The 21,405-nt window shown below is 48.6% G+C and overlaps 1 protein-coding gene across 4 annotated transcripts in view; it reads left to right on the top strand.

The window, feature by feature from the left end:
- Positions 1–21,405, top strand: part of PPP6R2 (protein phosphatase 6 regulatory subunit 2) — a 145,436-nt gene that overhangs the window by 63,621 nt on the left and 60,410 nt on the right. For all 4 annotated transcript variants that reach the window (XM_014599993.3, XM_059725613.1, XM_019482791.2 and 1 more), the window contains 4 exons: positions 9,516–9,702; positions 13,003–13,140; positions 16,672–16,737; positions 18,106–18,218. In XM_014599993.3, the coding sequence (XP_014455479.1) occupies positions 9,516–9,702; positions 13,003–13,140; positions 16,672–16,737; positions 18,106–18,218 (504 nt within the window). The remainder of the gene's footprint in view (positions 1–9,515; positions 9,703–13,002; positions 13,141–16,671; positions 16,738–18,105; positions 18,219–21,405) is intronic.

Here is a 21,405-nt window from a genome sequence, read left to right as displayed (position 1 = left end):
CAAATGTGTACCCTTGGGAGATTTGATTGGGGCAGTTACTACCGTTGATGCTAGAAATCTAAAAAGCAAATGGTTAGTGGTGATATTGATGTAATGTCTAGATGACAGACGGTGGCATGTGTGTGACATATGATGTGCCGTGTTGCTGCATGTAGGGTGGGCTGTTGTAATATTTCAGCTGTAAAGTACGTACGAACTGAAGGAACCATGAGGCCTGCCTTAGGTGGCTACTCTCATACAAATGAAGATGCGTATCAGATAATTTATTGCATCAGACTTTATGGGGGCAGCTTATTAATTGTGTCCTCTATTGTTGGTCTGCAGCAGTATGCATTGGTGCAGGTAAACTGCAGTGTCCTTGATGGAGCCCGTCCAGCTTGTCATTACCATTCCCATTCAGTCCCCCAGAATGATGCAGAAAGCCTATCTTCTCTGGTGAAAACCCTACCTTTCCTGCAAGATGGGACCTTAGAGACTAGCCGCCTTTTCCAGTGCAGATGGATGTCTCTTCCTTGTGTTGGGAAGTCCGTTAGTGCTCTTGCTTAGTGAGACTGGAGAGGTCTTGTTCAACCATGAGACAATGCCAGATTTTCTCACATACAAAATGCACCTTTTTCCCCTAAAATCGACCTCCCCTCCAGTTGGACTCTCTCCAATGTGTCCATGTCCTTTCTGTAGTGGGGGGCCCACAGCTGGACACAGGACTCCAGATGTGGCCTCCCCAGTGCAGAATAGAGGGGAAGAATCACTGCCCTCGATCTGCTGGCAGCGCTCCTACCAATGCAGCCCCGGATGCCGTTACCTTTCTTACCCCCCGTGGTTTTTAATCAGGGAAACTGATTTTCTGCCTGCGATAGAAGTGCTCTGTTGTGATCTCTGCTCCAGAGTGCAGCGGCTGTGGTATTACTGCTTGGGCAGCTGAAGGAGTCAGTTCACTTAATGGCTCATGGTGGTTCACTTTCCAAGTGTTAGCAATTGTCTCTCTCTTTTTTAGTGGTCTCAGTGTTCCACTAATGAAGCTAACCAGTCAAGGGCAGTCTTGCTGTCTGCTCCCGGTCTGTCTCACAACCTCTTTAGCTCAGACTCTAGCATTTTAGCACAAGCCAGCGATTCTCAACCAGGGTGTCACAGCATCTGGGGTGCCACACAGTGATAGTACTGATACATTTTACAAGCATGATTCACAAAAGAAACCCAGATATTTCAAGTAGGAATCCATAACTGGGGGCTTTCTGAGGTCTTTGCAACAGACCTGTTATTTTTCTGTATTCACAAAAGGAGTGAAAACCAGGAGCTGGCCTTTTTGGAGAGGTGCCTTGAATCTGTCTGGAGACGCCTCAAGTCTGAAAAGGTTAAAAACCACTGGCACAGGCTTTTTAGCTCTTTTCAAAAGCATAGATCCACCCATTGAGAAACCAGTCTTCAGCAGCAGCCAGGGACTCTGTTTTAGCTATGTAGGAAAGGGAGTGTGAGTCTCTGTCCCTGCTCTATGCAGCCATAACTCTAGAAAAACCCTTTTTCTTCATTTTGCTTTGAAGTGTGTGTTATATTTAGGGGGTGTGCCCCTTTGTGCCTCATTTCCAGGGTCCATGCATATTCTGCAGCTGGGGCAGTGACTGGTTCTAGGAATCCATGGGTTTCACACATCTGTGCAGAACGCTTCGGTGGTCCTGTTTAATCAGATCAAAGTCCTTTTATTGTCAGTGCTTCCATGACTGCCACCAGTACCTTTTCTAGGCATAGTTTCATAGTATTTTCATAGTTCACAGTTTCATAGTAGGTAGGGTCGGAAGAGACCTGAGCAGATCATCAAGTCCGACCCCTTGCCATAGGCAGGAAAGAGTACTGGGGTCAAACAACCCCGGCCAGGTGTCCATCTAGCCTACTTTTGAAGACCCCCAGGGTAGGAGCCAGCATTGCTGTCCGTGGAAGTTGGTTCCATTATCCTAGATGCCCTGACAGTGAAGTAATGCCTCCTGATGTTTAGCCTGAATCTGCTGTCAGTCAACTTATGGCCGTTATTGCTCGTTACTCCTAGTAGTGCTCGGGGGAACAGGGACTCTCCCATAGCCTGCTCGTCCCCTTTGGCCAGTTTGTAGATGGCCACCAGATCCCGCCTCAGCCTTCTCTTGTGGAGGCTGAACAGGTTCAGGTCCCATGGCCTCCACGTGTAGGGCCTGCACTGCTGCCCCCTGAACATATGGGTGGCCTCCTCTGGACCCTCTCGATGCTGGTTAGCCTTCCTGACTGCGTCCCCACATTGGTGGTCCATGTTCATCTTGGAGTCAGTAATGATTCCAAGATCCTTTTCTGCCTCTGCACTGACGAGAAGGGAGTTCCCAGCCTGTAGGTCTGCTGCTGGGTCTCCCCCCCCCCCCGGTGCAGCACCCTGCATTGTCAGTATTGAAACCCATCCTGTTCTCATCCGCCCACCCCTGTAACCTATCCAGATCTAGTTGCAGCCTGTCTCTCTCCTCCAGCGTGCCCACTTCTCCCCACATCTTAGTATCATCCGTGAATTTGAACAAGGTGCTTTTCACCCCCTTATCTAAGTTGCTGATGAAGATATTGAACAGCACAGGCCCGAGGACTGAGCCCTGGGGGACCCCACTGCCCACATCCCTCCAGGTCGAAAATGACCCATCCACCACCACTCTCTGGGTGCGGCCCTCCAGCCAATTAGTGACCCATCTGGCTGTGTATGCATTGACGCCACAGTCACCTAATTTCTTAATGTGGATGGGGTGAGAGACAGTGTTGAAGGCCTTCCTAAAGTCCAGAAAGACTATGTCCACTGCAACACCTGTGTCCAAGGATTTTGTGACCTGGTCGTAGAAGGCCACCAGGTTGGTCTGACAGGACCTGCCTCGAATGAACCCGTGTTGGCTGCCCTTGAGCATGATCTCCCCTGTTTGCCCCTCGCAGATGTGCTCCTGGATAATTTTCTCAAAGAGCTTCCCCAGGACCAAAGTAAGACTAATAAGCCTGTAGTTCCCTCATCCTCCTTCCTCCCTTTTTTGAAAATGGGGACCACACTGGCCCTTTTCCAGTCTTCTTGCACCTTACCAGAGCACCATGAGTGCTCGTAAAGCCGTGCCAGGGGTCCTGCAATGACCTCTGCTAATTCCCTCAGCACTCAGGGGTGGAGATCGTCAGGATCTGCTGATTTGAACACATCCACTCCCTCCAGAAGTTCTCTGACTAGGTCCTCACTGACCCTAGGCCTGGGTGCACCTCCCCTGGGACCATCGGGGAGCCCTGTCCCTGCTCAAAAAGATGGAGGCAAAGAAATTATTAAAGAGGCTGGCTGACTTTGTCATCTGTTGTGACCACTAGATTTTCTAGTGTATCCTGCAGAGGCCCTACGTTACCTGGTACCTTCTTTTTACCCCCTGTGTATTTAAGAAAGGACTTCTTGTTATCCTTGATCCTGGTCGCTAGTCCCAGTCCCATCTCCGCCTTGGCCTTCCTGACAGCCCCTCTACAGCCCCGAGCAATGGAGGTATAGTCCTCCCTGGTGATGGCCCCTCCCTTCCACTGAGTGTACGCCTTCTTTTTGGCTTTGAGACGTTCCTGGATGCTTTTGGTGAGCCATGGGGGCTTTTGACCACTCCTGACCCCTTTGATCCATGTGGGGATTGTCACCCGTTGTGCCTGGAGGATCATCTCCTTAAGGAACGACCACTCTTCCTGGACTCTCAACTCCCCACCCCTCTGGGACTTCAGTGCCTCCCCAATAGGCAGTTGTTACTGCTGATGGTTTTTCTCCAAGATGTGTTGGTAGTCCCACAACTTGTGTGTGAAGAGAAATACAGTATCTGAAGGTTTTACTTACACTATGTTGCATCCTATGCAGTTCACAACCTATTTTAGATGTAACCGAGCCTTGGATGACCGAAATGAGAGCAGGGTGGATGCAGGTCACAACAAAATGAGATCACGAGATATGTGCACTCCCTGTTATGTACGTCAGTGGAGGTGTTCTCACGATATTTATGCATTGTGGTTTGCTTTCTGAATGCCAAAGCACATTTAACAACAGAGTAGCACAGATGATGAGTACTGCAAACTTTGTACTAAGGGGTTTTGCGTGTTGCTGTCAGCAAATCCTGGAGCTTGCTAGTAACTGTCTCATTTTTATGCTGTCTGATTTATTCCTGAGGCTAAATTTAGATGACATCACAAACAAAAAGAGAGAACCCTTTTCACTATACTAGTTTTTTGATGATGATGAGTCAGTCAGTCCTGTGCAGTTGAGGATGGTTGACTTCCATGGTTGTCTTATCTGTGGGTCTGAATCATAGAATCAGAAAATACGGGTGGGAAGGGAGCTCAGGAGATCACATCTAGTCCAACCCCTCTTCAAAGCAGGGCCAGCCCCAACTACATCATCCCAGCCAGGGCTTTGTCAACCCTAACCCTAAACCTCCATGGATGGAGACTCCACCACCTCCCTGGGGAGCCTGTTCCAGTGCTTCACCGCCCTCCTCCTGAGAAAGTTCTTCCTAATATCCAACCTCAACTTCCCTTGCTGCAGCTTGAGCCCATTGCTCCTTCTGTCACCTGCCCCCACTGAGAACAGCCCAGCTCCATCCTCTTTGCAACTACCGTGCAGGAAGTTGAAGGCTGCTATTCAGTCCCCCACGGTCTTCACTTCTGCAGACTGAGTAGACCCATTTCCCTCAGCCTTTCTTTATCAGTCCTGTCCCCCAGCCCCTGAACCATTTTTGTTGCCTTCCACTGGACTCTCTCCACTGTGTCTGCATCCTTTCTGCAGTGGGGGGCCACAGCTGGACACAAGACTCCAGATGTGGCCTCCCTAGTGCTGAATAGAGGGGAAGAATTACTGCCCTCGATCTGCTGGCCGCGCTCCTACCAATGCAGCCCAGGATGCCGTTGCCCTTCTCTGCAACAAGGGCACACTGCCGGCTCCTGTTCAGCTTCTCGTCCACTGTCACCCCCAGGTCCTTTTCTGCAGAGCTGCTGCCCAGCCTGTCACCCCCAGCCTGCCCCGGTGCAGGGGATTGTTCTGTCCCAAGCACTTTGCAGTTGTCCTTGTTGAACCTCATGAGATTTCTTTTGGCCCAGTCCTCCAATTTGTTGAGGTCACTCTGAATCTTAGCCCTACCCCAGTGAGGCCAATCTGGGATCGACAGACTCTGCTGTAGCTCGGGCACGTGTTTCTGTGCGGGGTGGGTGGCTCTGGTTTCTCGGTTCAGTCCAAGATACGCTGTTTCTGCCTCTCCCACTTTTCCATCTCGTGTTGTCATAGTGAAGTTTCAGAGTCCTGAGATCCTTGCAGCAGACTCTTTCTCCATTTAGGGCGGTCCTGGGTGATAGTTTCCCATGTGTTGATGCTGATGTATTTCTTCAAATTGGCCTTGAGGATGTCCTTGTGCTTTCTTTGCCCTCCTCTTGAGTGGACGCCTTGACTGAGATAGGAGTAAATGTGCTTTGGGAGTCTGCCTGACTCTGCATGCTAGTACGGTATAACCACATCCTTCTTGTTGTGGAGGCAGGTACACCACGGGGAGCACATTACACCAGTCTAACTACCCCATGCAACTTTATGCACTAAGTGTTGATTTGATAAATTGTGGGTAAAATCAAAACTCATGTCGCGAATCACAATAGTTTTCTTGCTGTAGAAATGGCATAAACCAGCACTTCTCAACCCACAGGTTGCAGCCCAAAAGTGGGTTGCAAGAATATTTGAAAGGGTTGCAAACAATGTTTAAAAATGGATCAACAAACTTTAAAAACAGATTCTCCTTAAAGGAGAAAAAAGTGGGAAACGGTGGCTTTTCCCTTGCAGGCTGGCAGAGTTCCAGCTTGCAAGGGGCTGCTTGGGGCCCCCTGGCATCTGGGGGTGTGGGGCAGTGGGTCGGGGGTGAGGGGCACCGGGTCAGGACTGGCCATCGATGTTTACAAATGGGCCCTGGTACACAAATGTTGAGAACCACTGGTCTAGACTGTGCCTAAAGAGAGCAGCTTAATCTAGCTAAAATTATCTGAGATATAAATGCTGGTGGTGGGAGTGTTTGGAAGGGGATGGTTTTCTATGCTGGAGACTTGCAGGAGCCTTTGATTTGGAAGGGCCGATGTTTTCCTTTTCCCTGTAGCATGAATGCTGATTCACTGTGCTCTGTTTTCCTGTGCGGAGAATCAATAGCCCATAAGGGTATTTGTAGGTAGCAGCAGTCTTGACCTTTATCGGTTGTGTTGCTCTGGGCTGACATCCAATGATTTGTGCTTCCATGAAGCAGTTACCATTCCACCGGAGCCCCGTGCAATCCTTGCAAGACATTAAATCACAAGCGCAGGAACGGCCTTGGCATCCTCGTGCTGGCTTGCAGAGGATGTTGAGCTGCTTGTTTGGTTAAATGTTTTCCGTGGGAGGGAGAGCTTCAGGTTCATTTGTTAGCTGTTTTGGACTAGAAGCCTACATGGCAGTGGGGTGCACTTGGAGCTCCTGCATCTGCCAACCGAATGTCACATGCAAGCCGGCCTGATTCTTAGGAAACAAAACTTGTGAAATATAGTGAAAAGATCGTGGCCGGAAGGGATCTAGGAGGTCACATCTAGTCCAACCCCCTGCTCCAAGCAGGACCAGCCCCAACTACATCATCCCAGCCAAGGCTTTGTCTGCCTGGGCCTTAACCTCCAAGGATGGAGATCCCACCACCTCTCTGGGGATCCTGTTCCAGTGCTTCACCACCCTTCTTGTGAGAAAGTGTTTCTTAATATCCAACCTCAACTTCTCTTGCTGCAACTTGAGCCCATTGCTCCATCTGTCATCCGCCCCCACTGAGAACAGCCCAGCTCCATCCTCTTTGCAGCCCCCCTGCAGGGAGGTGAAGGCTGCTATTCAATCCCCCTCCGTCTTCTCTTCTCCAGATTAAATCAACCCAGTTTCCTCAACCTCTCCTCACCAGTCCTGTCCCCCAGCCTCACAACCATTTTCAGTGCCCTCCACTGGACTCTGTCCAATAAAATGGGCCCAGGTAAGTGTGTTTTTTTTTGCCCCCAAAAGTGTCACCTTTTTTTTTAGTAGGGCTGGAGTGTTGTGGCAGCAATGGTCCAGGAAAGTTATGAGAGGTGAGGATCTCTTTTTGGGTTAACTGTAGAGTCAGGAGAGCTTCTGGACAAGGTTTCGGACATCAAGTGCCCTGCCTTGGGTCCTGAAAATGCCTGAAAACTTGTTCAGCAGCTCTCCCAACTCTACAGTTCACCCAATAAAAGGTATCACAAAAACCCGTTGACACTTTTTTTTCCTACAGTTTGAGTAGAAATTGGATTGTCGTGCTGGAAAGGACCTCATGGGCCATCAGATCAGATCTCTGCTGTTTCAGGCAGCACAGCCTATAGACCCCTCTGTAAGCTCACTGAGCTCCGTCTTGGACGTCACGGTTTTGTTGTCACTGGTCTGATGGGGAGGCCTTTCCTGCTTCTCCCTGCTCTGGTGCTTGGGATCCTTTTGATTTCCAGCCTAAATGTAGTCATGACCTGTTTATCCCCAATTGTCCATGAGCTGGCATCATCCCGTAGCTGAAACAGCTCCTCTCGCTCCCAGGTGTTTGTCCTGCCCCCCTTGTATTTATAGCCAGCAGTTGGATACCTCTTGGCCTTCATTTTGCAAGGCTTCAGCAGCCAAGCACATGTGGTTTTCCTTCGCCAGATAGCCTCCATGCTTCCCTGGTCATCTTCGTAGCTCTTGTCTGCACATCTTCTGGCTTGAATCCATCTTTTCTGAAACCAGTTTAATTGTCTAGGACACTTCCCCCCTAAAGTGATGGCAGAACAAGGAGCAGTAGTCTCAAGTTGCAGCAGGGGAAGTTGAGGTTAGACATTAGGAAGAATTTTCTCACTAGCATAGTAGTAAAGCACTGGAGCAGGCTCCCCAGAGAGGTGGTGCAGTCTCCATCCATGGAGGTTTTGAAGGCCTGAGTAGACAAAGCGTTGTCCGGGATGATGTAGTTGGGGCTGGTCCTGCTTGGAGCAGGGGGTTGGACAAGATGTGACCTCCAACCCTCACTATCTTTGATGCTATGACTTTTTTCAGGAGGACAGATTCATGTCAAGCTTGTTTAACATCAGTAGAAAGAAGGCCGGGGCACCTTACCGACTTTTCATGCCTCTCTGAATGCGTTGGTCTGTAAGGTGCTATCTTGTCCTGCTTTCTACCTGACTTCCCACTAGCAGGGCTCTCATAGCAGCCACCGTGTCTTTGCTTTTGAGATTTCCGGTAAGATAATATATTCAGAATATGTTGGTGACAAAGTTGTAACGGGAGAAGAGCTGAGAAAGCGGGTTGGTAAACGTGGCCGTTGCTCGGAAGCCCGGACTGGTGCAAGAGGCCTGACATAGCTAACGAGAGTCATTTGGGTTACTTGCAGTTGCAAAGGTTTTTCTCCGGATGGTGTCTGTGCCATTTGATGTTTGAGGAAATGAACGTGCTTACAATGCAAGATTGTTTCATGCGTTTCCATTCCTAAAACAGGTCGAGTTGTTTGGCTGTGGGTGTTTTTGTTTGCAAAGGGAAATTACACTCACTCTGCCAGTAGAGGAAAGGCAGCTCGGGTTGAAAACAGGCTCTGGGCTTCTTTTTTTCTTCCTTTCTTGATAGCAGCAGGTCATGGAGATGGGCTGATAGTCCAGCAGGAAGCTCAGTATTCATGGCTGTGGCCCCTATAAGTGGCTTGCTGAGCTGCTTAAGAGGAAACCCTCCCCTCTTCAGTGTCAGGCCATCTTGGGGCGTGGACAGAAGTATTTTAGGAAATGTGCTGGGAAATGTTTCAGCCAGTCCCTGTGGTGCTCCCTGCTCGACTGTTACAAAACTGCCGCAGTCGAGAGGCACTAGAGGGTCTAGAAGATGTCTCTGGAGGGTAGAGGACGGTGGCCGGGAATTTCCAGCTCTCTGCTGCCGGGATTTTGACTCTCCAGCCCCAGTCTGCTCTCTCTTTCCCTTTTACGGGAGCAGATCCCATAGCTGTACAGTCTGCAGGCTGTCACTCAGCCTGAGCACTGCCCGCACTGCTTCTTCCTCTCACCCCCTTTATGGAGGGGGTAGAGAGGGAACAGAGCACCGTGGGGTACTGCAGGACCTATGGGTCTCCTGTCTCTGTAAATACCTAACAAAAACTGAACTGCTTCAAAATATTCCTCATTTAAAGAGGTATTGTTTTGAAGTGCTTCGTCTGCTTCCGGAGCATTTGAAAGGGTGCGTAAGTTTGTACAGCTCTGTGTATTGGACCTGTGCTGTATGATGACAGTAGCCTGCATATGTGGTGGTGAACTCCTAATTAGACCTTTCCTAAATTACTTTCTGCAAGCAGACGGGCAAAGTGGATAGGAAGCCTCTGGATGATGCATGTTTGAAGTTGAAGTTCCAAAGGGAGGTTTTGGGATCAGAAACATGGATGGATTTCAGCGTTTACTTCCTAGAAAGTATTGCAAAGTGATATTTTTAATGAGGGCTCTAATCTCACCTTCGGCTGCTGTGGTTCTGTCTCCAGATACCCAAACACCGCCTGTGAACTGCTGACCTCTGATGTGCCGCAGATCAATGACAAGCTAGGAGGGGATGAAACCTTGTTGAATATCCTTTATGACTTCCTGGATCATGAGCCACCTTTGAACCCGTTGCTTGCCAGTTTCTTCAGCAAGACCATTGGGAATCTCATTGCGAGAAAAACTGAACAGGTAGCGATTACATCTGCTTTGCTGCAGGCAGCCAAATATTAACGGCATGTATGTTCTGTGATGGTATTAACACTGCATAGCAATTCTTGCCCTCCTCTGCAGATGGGAAAAATAAGGCTTGTTGCCAGCCTTCCCATTTTGATGTGAATTTCTTATGTGCCTAGAGACAATTATAAACTTTTTCCTCTAGAGCTGCAGTTGTCTACAGTACTGTATGTTTATCCGTCCTCTGGACTTTACACTTACAGTTTGGTTGTGACCTCAGTCAGAGGCTGAGATGCTTTCCATAGAGTACTGGTTTTCATAGTATCATAGTAGCTAGGGTCAGGAGGGACCTGAACAGATCACCTAGCCTGACCCCCTGCCACAGGCAGGAATGAATGCTGGGTTCACAAGACCCCAGACAGGTGATCTTCCAACCTCCTCTTGAATTTGCCCAAGGTAGGGGCAAGGACCACTTCCCTGGGAAGTTGATTCCAGATTTTGGCTACCCTAACTGTAAAATTATTGCCGTCTGATCTCCAACCTAAACCTGTTCTCCATCAGCTTATGACCATTGTTCCTCGTCACCCCAGTTGGTGCTGGGGAGAAAAGGGCTCTGCCTGTTTGCTCTTGATCTCTTCTGATGATCTTGTAGGCAGCCACCAGGTCCCCCCTCAGCCTCCTCTTGCTGAGGCTGAAAAGGTTTGGGTCCCTCAGTCTCTCTGTAGGGCCTGTCCTGCTGCCCTCTCACCAAGCGGGTGGCCTCCTCTGAACCCTCTCCAGGCTGGCCACATCCCTCCTGAAGTGAGGCGCCCAGAACTGGACGCAGTACTCCAACTGCAGCCTGACCACAGTCGCACAGAGGGGGAGGATCACCTCTCTGGACCGACTTGAGATGCACCTTTGGATGCACGACAAGGTCTGGCTGGCCTTGCTGGCTGCAGTCTGGCATTGGCGGCTCATGTTCATCTTGGAGTCAGTAATGACTCCGAGATCCCTTTCCGCCTCTGTGCTTTCAAGAAGGGAACTTCCCAGCCTGTATGTGTGCTGTGGGCTCCTTCTCCCCAGGTGCAGCACCCTGCATTTATCTACCTTGAAACCCATCCTATTACCATCTGCCCACTGTTGTAGTCTGTCTAAATCTAGTTGCAGCCTCTCTCTCCCTTCAAGTGTGTCCACCTAGCCCCACATCTTAGTGTCATCAGCAAACTTGGACAGCGTGCTTTCCACCCCCTCGTTCAAGTCACTGATGAAGATGTTAAACAGTGCGGGCCCGAGGACCGAGCCCGGGGGACCCCACTGCTCACATCTCGCCAGGTTGAGTACAACCCGTCCACCACTACTCTCTGGGTCCACCCCATCAGCCAGTTTTTTACCCATCCAACTGTGCAGGCATCAATGCCGCAGTCACTTAATTTATTTATGGAAATGTGGTGAGAGACAGTGTCAAAGGCCTTTTTAAAGCCCAGAAAGACTACGTCCACAGTGACATCATCATCCAAGGATTTAGTCACCTGGTCATAAAAGGCAATGAGGTTGGTCTGGCAGGACCTGCCTTTGATGAGCCCATGCTGATTTCCCCTGGGCATGATCTCCCCTGCCAGCCCCCACAGATGTGCTCCTGGATGATTCTCTCCAAGATCTTCCTGAGCACTGAGGTGAGGCTTACAGGCCTATAGTTACTTGGGTCCTCCTTCCTCCCCTTCTTGAAAATGGGGACCGCATTGGCTAGTTTCCAATCCCCTGGCACCTGGCCAGATGACCACGAATGCTCATACAGCCGGGCCAAGGGCTCCGCAATGACCCCTGCCAGCTCCCTCAACACCCTTGGGTGGAGGGCATCTGGACCTGCAGATTTAAAAATGTTCAGCCCTTCCAGAAGATCCCTAACTACATCTGCACTGACTGAAGGCCTGCCAGAGCTATCCCCGAGATTGTGCCTACCTCTGGGAGGAGGGATGTCCTGGTCCCTGTTCAAGAAAACAGAGGCAAAGAAACTGTTAAAAATATTGGCTTTCTCATCTGGCGTAGCCACAAGATTACCATTTGAGTCTTATAGAGGCCCTACATTGCCTGGTGCCCTCTTGCTCCCAATGTACTTGAAAAAGGACTTTTTGTTGTCCTTAATCCTGGACGCTAGCCTGAGCTCCATCTCTGCCTTGGCTTTCCTAATAGCCCTTCTACACTCGGGTGGAGGAGACACTCACAGGCCGAGGAGGTTTTCTTGCAACTCTAACAATGCTAACCCCCAACCCAAAAAAGGAGTTGGACCATAGATGACCCTTGAGGCCCCCTCAAATCCTATGAAACCAGAAATGGAACTGATAACCAGAAACGGAGTGACCAGAGAAAAAGTTTAGGATCTAACCTAAGTATAGGGAACACTGCCCTATATTGATCAGGGATAAGTGCACTCCAGTCTGAGCTCTTAACATAGAGACATTTCATAGCAGGGTGCACCAGTGGGATTCAGAATCTGCATCTTCATTAGTGTCCTCCAGCTTCTTAATCTTGGTGGGGCAAGATGTTCATAGAATCATAGAAATCACAGAATCACAGACAACGACGGCTGGAAGGGACCTTAGAAGGTGACATCTAGTCCAACCCCCTGCTCCAAGCAGGACCAGCCCCAACTACCTCATCCCAGCCACGGCTTTGTCTACCCGGGTCTTCAAAACCTCCAAGGATGGAGACTCCATCAGCTCTCTGGGGAGCTGGTTCCAGTGCTTCACCACCCTCCTAGTGAGAGAGTTTTTCCTAATATCCACCCTCAACTTCCCTTGCTGCAGCTTGAGCCCATTGCTCCTTGTCCTGTTGTCTGCCCCCACTGAGAACAGTCCAGCTCCATCCTCTTTGCAACCCCCTGCAGGGAGGTGAAGGTTGTTATCATATCCCCCCCTTAATCTTCTCTTCTGCAAACTGAATCAGCCCAGTTCCCCCAGCCTCTCCTCACCAGTCCTGTCCCCCAGCTCCCAACCATTTTTGTTGCCCTCTGCTGGACTTTCTTCAGTTTGTCCACATCCTTTCTGTAGTGGGGGCCCCACAACTGGACACAAGACTCCAGATGTGGCCTCCCCAGTGCTGAATAGAGGGGAGGAATCATTTTCATATTGGAAGAGACTGTTAAAGGAACTCATTTTGGTATGCCCTTGCAGCTACGTGTTCCTGCTCTGTCTTTTTGCTCAGGAAGAATTATTTATAGTACTAACTGTTTCATGTTAGGATTGGCTGGTTGAAAGACGGGCTTGGTGTATAGTGGGAGTTTTGTAGTGTTGCTTACATGTTGGACAGTGAGCTCACGTGTGGCTTTTTTTTTAGGTGATCACGTTTTTGAGGAAAAAAGATAAATTCATTAGCCTGGTGCTAAAGCACATTGATACGTCTGCAATGATGGACCTGCTGCTTCGTCTGATCAGCTGTGTGGAGCCAGCACCTCTACGGCAGGAAGTATTAAATGTGAGGGCTTCTTTCACCTCTCCCCGTGGGAGCAGAGGGGAGTGCTTTTTCCAAGGAATTATGGCTCCTTTTTTCAAGAGATTAGATAGACTGTCCTTTAAAAAGGACCTTCCTCCTTTGTGCTAAGGAGCACAGATATGCAGGAGTTGCATGCCTGCAGCTGTGGGTCAGGACCAGCCCTGCGGTCAGCAGGGGAATCCTCTGCTTGCTGAAGTTCCTGTCACATTTCTGTTCTTCTGGATGCCACATTTGCAGCGGCTCTGTCAGGCCCTCCCTGCCACAGAGCTCGTCTTGAGGGAGATTGCTGCTCTTTCCACACCTTCATAATAATAAGTTGGCTTTGGTGCCTGGTGTCTTGCAGGTGTCAGGGATAGAGCGAAGCCAAGGAAAGGCTGAAGGGAGGGTATGTGTCTCCTGCACCACTCTTGTTGAGTGTCTCATGAGCTAGGCTGGCCCTGTGAGTAGGATTCAGTTTTCCTGGTAGGATTGGGAAAGAAGTGGTTCTGGTTCCATGTGTGTGAGCGGGGCATGCCCGATAAAAGAGTCGCTGAAGCCCGCAGCAGGAGTCGCGTCTGGCTGCAGAGCACATCTGTCTCCCTCATCCCGGCTGTGCCAATAAAGTGGTGCCACCCCCTGCTACCTTTGAATCCTTACCCGAAGCATTCCTGCTTCTGTCCCAGACAGGTCTACATGGGGAACCTGTCCACTTGGGCCATGTAGATCTTGTTCAAGAAAGGGGCAGAGCTTCTGGGGAGCATATCCTTCTGACGAGGACCAGCTTCTCCTTTGAGAAGCCTGGAAGGGACCTGTGTAGGGGTGCAGAGATGAACATGCCCAGCCTGGAGGATGTAGTGATCATTAGCTGCTTGAAATGCTTTCAGAGCAGTGTTTGACCCCAGGCTTCCAGTGCCTTTGAAGCAGGAATTTGGGGGTAAACTGCCCATGGGGAAATAAGGGAATAACAAAATCAGCACTTGGTTTCCTCCACAGCCAGGACTCTTGTTACCCTCTGAGAGAGCAGCAGGAAGGATAATCTGGTTTTCCTGCTTGCCCTCGTTGTGTGCTGCACCAGCTGGTCAGTGCAGGGAAGGACAAGCTGCAGATATATGCCAGTTGTTCTCGCCATATGTGCGCATGCTCCTGGAGGGATCTCCTCCCCAAGGCAGGAAGGCCTGCAGTCCAGGTTGGTTAGAAAATCACATAGCAAAAGGAGATCTGCTAGAGCAGTGTTTTTCAGCCTGTGGTTTGCAGACCCTTAGGTGTCCGCAGACTGTCTAAAGGGTCTGCTAAAAATGACTGTGATCAATCACAAGTATGTGCGTACCCACACTTATGATTCAGAGGGGTCTGCAGCTACGTCCGAAATTTCCAAAGGGGTCCACACCTCTATTCAAAAATGTTTAGGAGTCTGCAAAAGAGAAAAGGTTGAAAACCACTGTGCTAGAGGATGGACTTTGCCAGGGAGACACGTACCACTTAACATGCCTCTGTGCTTAGGGGATCACTAGTTGCTCTGCCGTAAATTCCTCCTCCTGCCCACTGGAAGATGTAATAGAGGAGCAGAGAGATCCTGTCGCATGTAAGAGATTGGTGAAATATCAGACTAGTTTCCCCAGCTGCTGCAGTGAGTCATCAGGCCCTCCTATTCAGGTTCCTGCTCCCAGCTTCTGTTTTAGATTGCCTTCATTTCCTCCCCCATGAGATAATATGAAGCAGCGAGAAGGACAGCAGCATAAATGTGCAAGAGCCAGCAGGTGTGAAGCGACCTCTTGGCCCACCCTTCATTTTTCTGCCCTGGCCTTCACTTGATAGATTTGGAAAGTGACTCAGCATACAGAGGAGCACTTTCACTTGCTAGCACTGCTGAGATAAATGCGGCGGTTTTTCCTGGTGGTTGGTGATTTGGTGTTTCTGGCTAGGGGAGGTATTTTTTTTTTTACCTGAAAGAGCAGTCTCCTCACTGCAGCAGTCCTTTACAGGCAGCCAAGTCCAGGCAGGAAGTGTCTCAGTCCCTTCCTTTGGACATGAAAACTCTCTCAGGTGGTGTTAGGCCAAGAAAAACAGATACGGGTAAAACAAATGTGCCACCCAGCGCTCTCCTGTATGCTTGCACGAGTGGTGCTAGCATAGCGCTAGCTTAGCACTTCTTTGCTTGGGAATAGCTTGACCTGAGGGCTTCTCCCTGGAAAGAAGGATTCAAATCTGTTTTATTCGGTACTATGAGGCTTTAGTCAATGAGTGAAGTCAGTCACTAGGTGTCTTAGCAAAGCAACAGGAAACTTTATAGGAGGTTGAGACATTTGCTCAGCTCTATAGAAAAAGGGACATACAGCAAGTTGAGACAATCAGTGGAGCACAATGGGAGGTGATGCCTCTTTCTCAATAGTAGCTAGGCAAGGTTCAAGGTCAGCCGTGACACTGTGTTGCCTCCAAGCTATCTGCAGGTCTCCTCCCAGTTTGTGCGAGTTGTTGCCAGGCTCTTTCAGTGGGGAAGCAAAGAGCTAGCCACAGTTTTGGATAGCTGTCCAGAGGGAAGCATTATGGAGACCAGGAACAGATTTATCCCAGTCTCAGGTTTAGCAACTACAGGAAAAGCTGGAACAGGAATAAAATCCATTGCCTACTTCAGATTGCAGCATTTCTCTGTCGGAGAACTTATTTTTCACTTCACAATGTATTTCACCAGCTCTATAATTTAAGTACATTTTAAATTTCATCCTGGCTGTGGGACTTCCAGAAGTGGGGCATCCCCCTGCTGTCAGGACTAAGAGGTCTGGTTCTGCCCCAGCTGCAAGCAGGCTGAAGTATCCCCCATAACCAGTCTGTGGAGCTTGTTGGTCCAAGATAGGCCATAGTGCTGCTGAGCCCCGATCACATTCCTGTTATCTGGGATGCTCTGTGTTTGTGGTGATCAGATGATGATCGCATCTGGAGGCCTCAGTCAAGGTCAAGACTGGGTGTTCTTCAAGCAGCACCAAGCATGGGAAAACGTTGCGACAGGGCCACGTGATTCCACAGCCACCCAGAGGGCACCATGGATGGATTTAAACAGTTGTCTTTCTTCAGATGCAGATGAAGAGACGTTTCATTTTTCTAAACCAGGGAATTGCTGGGGAGGTGGGGTGCCACTCGGTAGGAGGGTGTGCCGGCCACTTCTTGGATGAGAGGGGGGCACACACATTGCAGTAGTGGGTGGAGTGCCCACCCACGCACCCGTGGGCTGTGCAGTCTGAGGATCAGTGACCATCACTCGTGCTGCCTCCGTGACACGTGGCCTTCAGGTGCTTTGAACTTGGATAGCTCTGTTCTAGACCAAGCCACCGAGCCATTATTGACATAAACCAAGCTCTAGCTGTCTGGGCTGCGATGAAATAGCACCCCGGTGCTTGTTGAGTGGGAAACAGAAAGACCCCCTTGTTGCTTGCATCCTGTGCTGAGCAGCCATAAATAGTGACTTCCTAAAAAATCTTGTGCTCCAAGTTCCATGATCGCAAACCAGAGATTTATTTTTTCCCTTTCTTTTCCCTCCAGTGGCTTAATGAAGCAAAAGTAATTCAAAGACTTGTGGAGCTCATCCATTCAAGCCAGGATGAGGATGTGAGTATGATGAGAAAGATTTTTTTTTTTGGTAAAATGAAGATCTGGTGTGAAGAGATGGACCCTTGGGTGTCTTATGCTTGATGTAATGCCTGCTTTTCTAGTGCAAGGAGAATGATAGAGGATGTGTTTAGTAGTATGAGGATAGTGCAAGAAAGCCTCAATTAAAGAGGCTTTCTTCATTCACTAGCGTCAAGTTTCCTGTTTATTCTTAGCTTAGCTCTGTATTTATTTAATGTTGGATTGTTTTCTATAGTCAGTGATAACTGCGGTTTAATTAAGAACATGCTTCTGGAAGCTGGTTGTTGAAAGACTTTGAAAACTAACTGGCTTCTTCGGGGGGGTTTGGTCCTCTTTAAGCCAAAAAACATATTTATTTAGTATTGTCCTGAAATCTGCAAGATGCACTTCTTTGCACTACTTACGGGCTATTCACGTTGTATGTGCCAGATTTTAAATCACCCAGATTGAAAAGGACAGACAGGATGTTCCATCTTTTTTTCCCTAATCATTTCTGCAAAACATTCTAACCTAGGAGCTGCAGATTTTGGTCTGTTATATCAGTACCTCCCATCTGACTGAGTCACCAGTGCTGACATTTAAGATCAGGAAACACGAGGATAATTTTTGATCTCTGTTTCAGCTGGTTATATTTGATTTGGCTATTTGCTAGCAAATTATCACAGCTGCCAGCAGCAGAATGAACTTGATGGCTGCACAATGATTTTCTTATTATGCTGTTAATGTTTTGCTAGAAGGGGTCACATTCTGCTATCATCATGGTAGAAACTGCCCCATTGAGAAAATAGAAGGGAAATAGCTCATAGCATATGGACTTGCTTATCTTTTATAATGCTGTCTCTTAGGTGGAGGCTACAGATGGCCTTGTACAGAGTCTAAAGAAATGGCTTTGATTAGTAACCACGTAGTCTACCACAGAATCTATCACAAATACTGCAATTGAAGCTTTAACCAAGAAGGGAAAGAAAAACCCTTCACTCTTTATTTAAAAAAAACCAAAACAAACCCTAACAAAAAATTACAATTGCGTTTAATTTCAAAGTTCAGTAGCACCCCTCCCCTCCCCTTAATTCTGAAATCTCTGGTAATTGTGTTGCAGATGTAAATGGTGCTTTGAGGATACAAACTTGGAATGGAAGCTTATTCATTAAGGCAGAGTAAATTGGATTTTTCACATTATCGTGCCTTCGTATAGCATTTGTTCTGAGGGATTCTCATTTGCTGAGTTACATGCACTGCTGGCTGCAGTTCTGTTCCTTCCCAATTACATGATAGTTCCTCTGGAAGCCAGGAGAATCCAAGCTGTGCAATTAGTACTTACATTTGACCTTTTCCCATTATTTACAGAGGCAATCAAATGCTTCCCAGACCTTGTGTGATATCATAAGATTGAGCAGAGACCAGAGCAACCAGCTACAGGACATACCTGAGCCTGACCCACTTCTCACCGCACTGGAATCGTAAGTACATGCCAGAGGGATGTCACTAAGCTGGTAATTGCTGCTGATAATGTCATTTCCTGAGAAGTCATTAAAAGTACTAATTATGCAGCCAGTATCCAACTTTGGCCACGCTCCTGACAATTCCTGTAACTACTGGTTTTTAATATTGTCGTTACGTCATGGCAGCACCTAAAGGTCTTGTTTGAGACCAACTGCCGTTGGCATTATACCAGCATGAAAGAAAACACAGCTTCTACCTCATAAAGCTTCCAGTGTGATTGACTGAAGATAAGACACTGCCAGTAAGTGCACTAAACAATAGTGACGACCTGGGAAGAAGGATTAGTTGTAACAGCAAGAAGATCTGAAGGAAACCCCCTCTGCATTTGGCTTCCTAGTCTGCTCCTTGGGCCTGACAGCGAGTTGCAGCATGTCACCTCTCAATCACATTTACAGAGGCTCTTCTAGATTCCAAGCCTGTAAAGACACATCGCCCTTTAGGCTGGTTTCACATCAAGCCCCTGTTCTCCACCAAACTGGAGCAACAGCAAGACATTTTCTCAAGCTAATAGCTCACGTGGCATCGTACATACCCCCACTTTGTAGACTTCAGCCTCACTCTCGCCAACCCATGAAACATCAGGTGTCAACTCTCCTTTTACGATACTGACTCCTGTTCCTGGTAGATGAATTCCCACATGGCCTTCAAAGGAGTTGCTAGAGGGTTGCCTAGCTCTGCTGGGACTCAGAACTAGTTTTAACTGCCCTCGATAGGTCGGGGCACAAGGACTTACAGGGCACATGCATGTCTCCAGTGGACACTGCTGGTGAAGGGATATGATCTTGAACTAATCTGATGGTATTCAACGCCGATAAATGCAAGGTTCTCCACCTTGGGAAGAAAAACCCGCAGCATCCTTATAGGCTCGGCAGTGCTATGTTGGCTAGCACTATGGAAGAAAGAGACTTGGGGGTCATCATTGACCACAAGATGAACGTGAGCCTGCAGTGCGATGCTGCGGCTAGTAAAGCGACCAAAACGCTGGCTTGCATCCATAGATGCTTCTCAAGCAAATCCCGGGACGTCATTCTCCCCTTGTACTCGGCCTTGGTGAGGCTGCAGCTGGAGTACTGCATCCAGTTTTGGGCTCCACAATTCAAAAAGGATGTGGAGAAGCTTGAGAGAGTCCAGAGAAGAGCCACGTGCATGATCAGAGGTCAGGGAAACAGACCTTATGACGACAGGCTGAGAGCTATGGGGCTCTTTAGCCTGGAAAAGCGCAGGCTCAGGGGTGATCTGGTGGCCACCTACAAGTTTATCAGGGGTGACCACCAGGATCTGGGGGATCGTTTGTTCACCAGAGCGCCCCAAGGGATGACACGGTCGAATGGTCATAAACTACTACAAGACTGCTTTGGGCTGGACATAAGGAAGCATTTCTTTACTGTCTGAGCCCCCAAGGTCTGGAACAGCCTGCCACTGGAGGTGGTTCAAACGCCTACATTGAACACCTTCAAGAGCAAACTGGATGCTTATCTTGCTGGGATCCTATGACCCCAGCTGACTTCCTGCCCTTTGGGCAGGGGGCTGGACTCGATGATTTTCCGAGGTCCCTTCCAGCCCTAATGTCTATGAAATATATGAAATCTATAACTGGGGATATGTATCCTGTAGGTGAGATTAGTATGGCCAACCACTATGAAGAGTCACAGTCTTTGTAGAGTAACCATTTTTAATTAGGGCTGCCCTTGTAGCCTTAGCTTGGTTGCTTCATTCTTAAGCATTATCATAGTAGTCTCTAAAACATGTTTATGTGTACTACCTTATTCATGGGACCTGATGCATTGAGTGAATATTGAATATTTCTTCTTGTTTATGGTGCGGCTTTCACTCAATTTTAATATATGCCATTCATGGCCTAGGCTCAATGCAAACTTAGTAATGTTCTCTCGAATGCGGCTGTGATCTTGCGTTAATCTCTGGACACTTCCACAGTTAGATAAGTTCACATCCTCCTGCCCTCCCCTTTCTGCCTCATCGTTATCAAAGCCCAAATGGTCAAAATTGTCTGTTAGTTTTTGGTGCCCAAATTGAGACACAGAGAACCTGACTGGTCAGGGAACTTGGCATTTTTGTTTCTATTACTGTTTCCAAAGCATACCTCTGATCAGTTTGTATCGCGGGTGTCTGTGTTTGGCCCTTGGGGTCTCACGTGGGCACCCACAAAACAATGAACACTTAGTGCCCAGCTGTGAACATCTGGTCTGCGGGATTTGCCCTGCACTACACAGGAACGTTCAGGGAGGGGCTGCAATAGAATTTGGTTCTCTAAGCTTAGATTGCGGTCACTGTCCTGAGCCAGGAGACTATGCTTTCCTTTCCTGAAGCCCCGACCCCACTTGTGGCATACGCTTCTGCTTCTGCAACAAATGAGCCAGGGGCCCTAAGCACTAGATGTACAGACTGTATTTCTCCCTGGAGTACAGTCCATACTGCATTAAATGGACTGATGGCCTGTGAAAAAAAAATAGTATATGATCATGTAATTTAACTTATGAGGAGGGGCTGAGGGAACTGGGCTTATTTAGTCTGGAGAAGAGAAGACTAAGAGGGGAATTAATAGCAGCCTTCAACTCCCTGCAGGGGGTTGCAAGGAGGATGGAACTGGACTGGTCTCAGTGGGGACAGATGATAGAACAAGGAGCAATGGGCTCCAGTTGCAGCAAGGGACTTCTAGGTTGGATAATAGAACAAAAAACTTTCTCACTAGGAGGGTGGTGAAGCACTGGAACAAGTTACGTAGAGGAGTTGTAGGCTCTCCATCCTTGGAGCTTTCTACGGTCTAGCCCAACAAACCCTTGGCTGGGATGATGTATTTGGGGCTGGTCCTGCACATGAACAGAGGCTGTCCCCAGTCTGTTCTTGGGTATTCTCCTCAGTTGAGAGCTCCGGTGCCTAACTGCAGACACTGTCCCCTAGCTTTAACAAGCAGTGGAAGGAAACTGAATAGTTCTTGTCACTTCCACTGCCCACAAGGTTTGAAAAGCAACAGTGAAAAGCGACAAGTCTCTAGCGAGTTCATTCTGCTACAGACTGGCCAAACCAGGAACAGCCACAGATGTACTTGGTCTGGGGATCTGCAGACTGAAGACATTAGTTATGTTTGCTTCATATTTCAAAGGTTTATTTTACAGCCAAAAATGG

Source organism: Alligator mississippiensis, chromosome 4 (genome assembly GCF_030867095.1).
Source record: "Alligator mississippiensis isolate rAllMis1 chromosome 4, rAllMis1, whole genome shotgun sequence".
Lineage (NCBI taxonomy): Eukaryota > Metazoa > Chordata > Crocodylia > Alligatoridae > Alligator > Alligator mississippiensis.
Note: the sequence above shows the minus strand (reverse complement) of the source record. Positions and strands in the feature narration are given on the sequence as shown.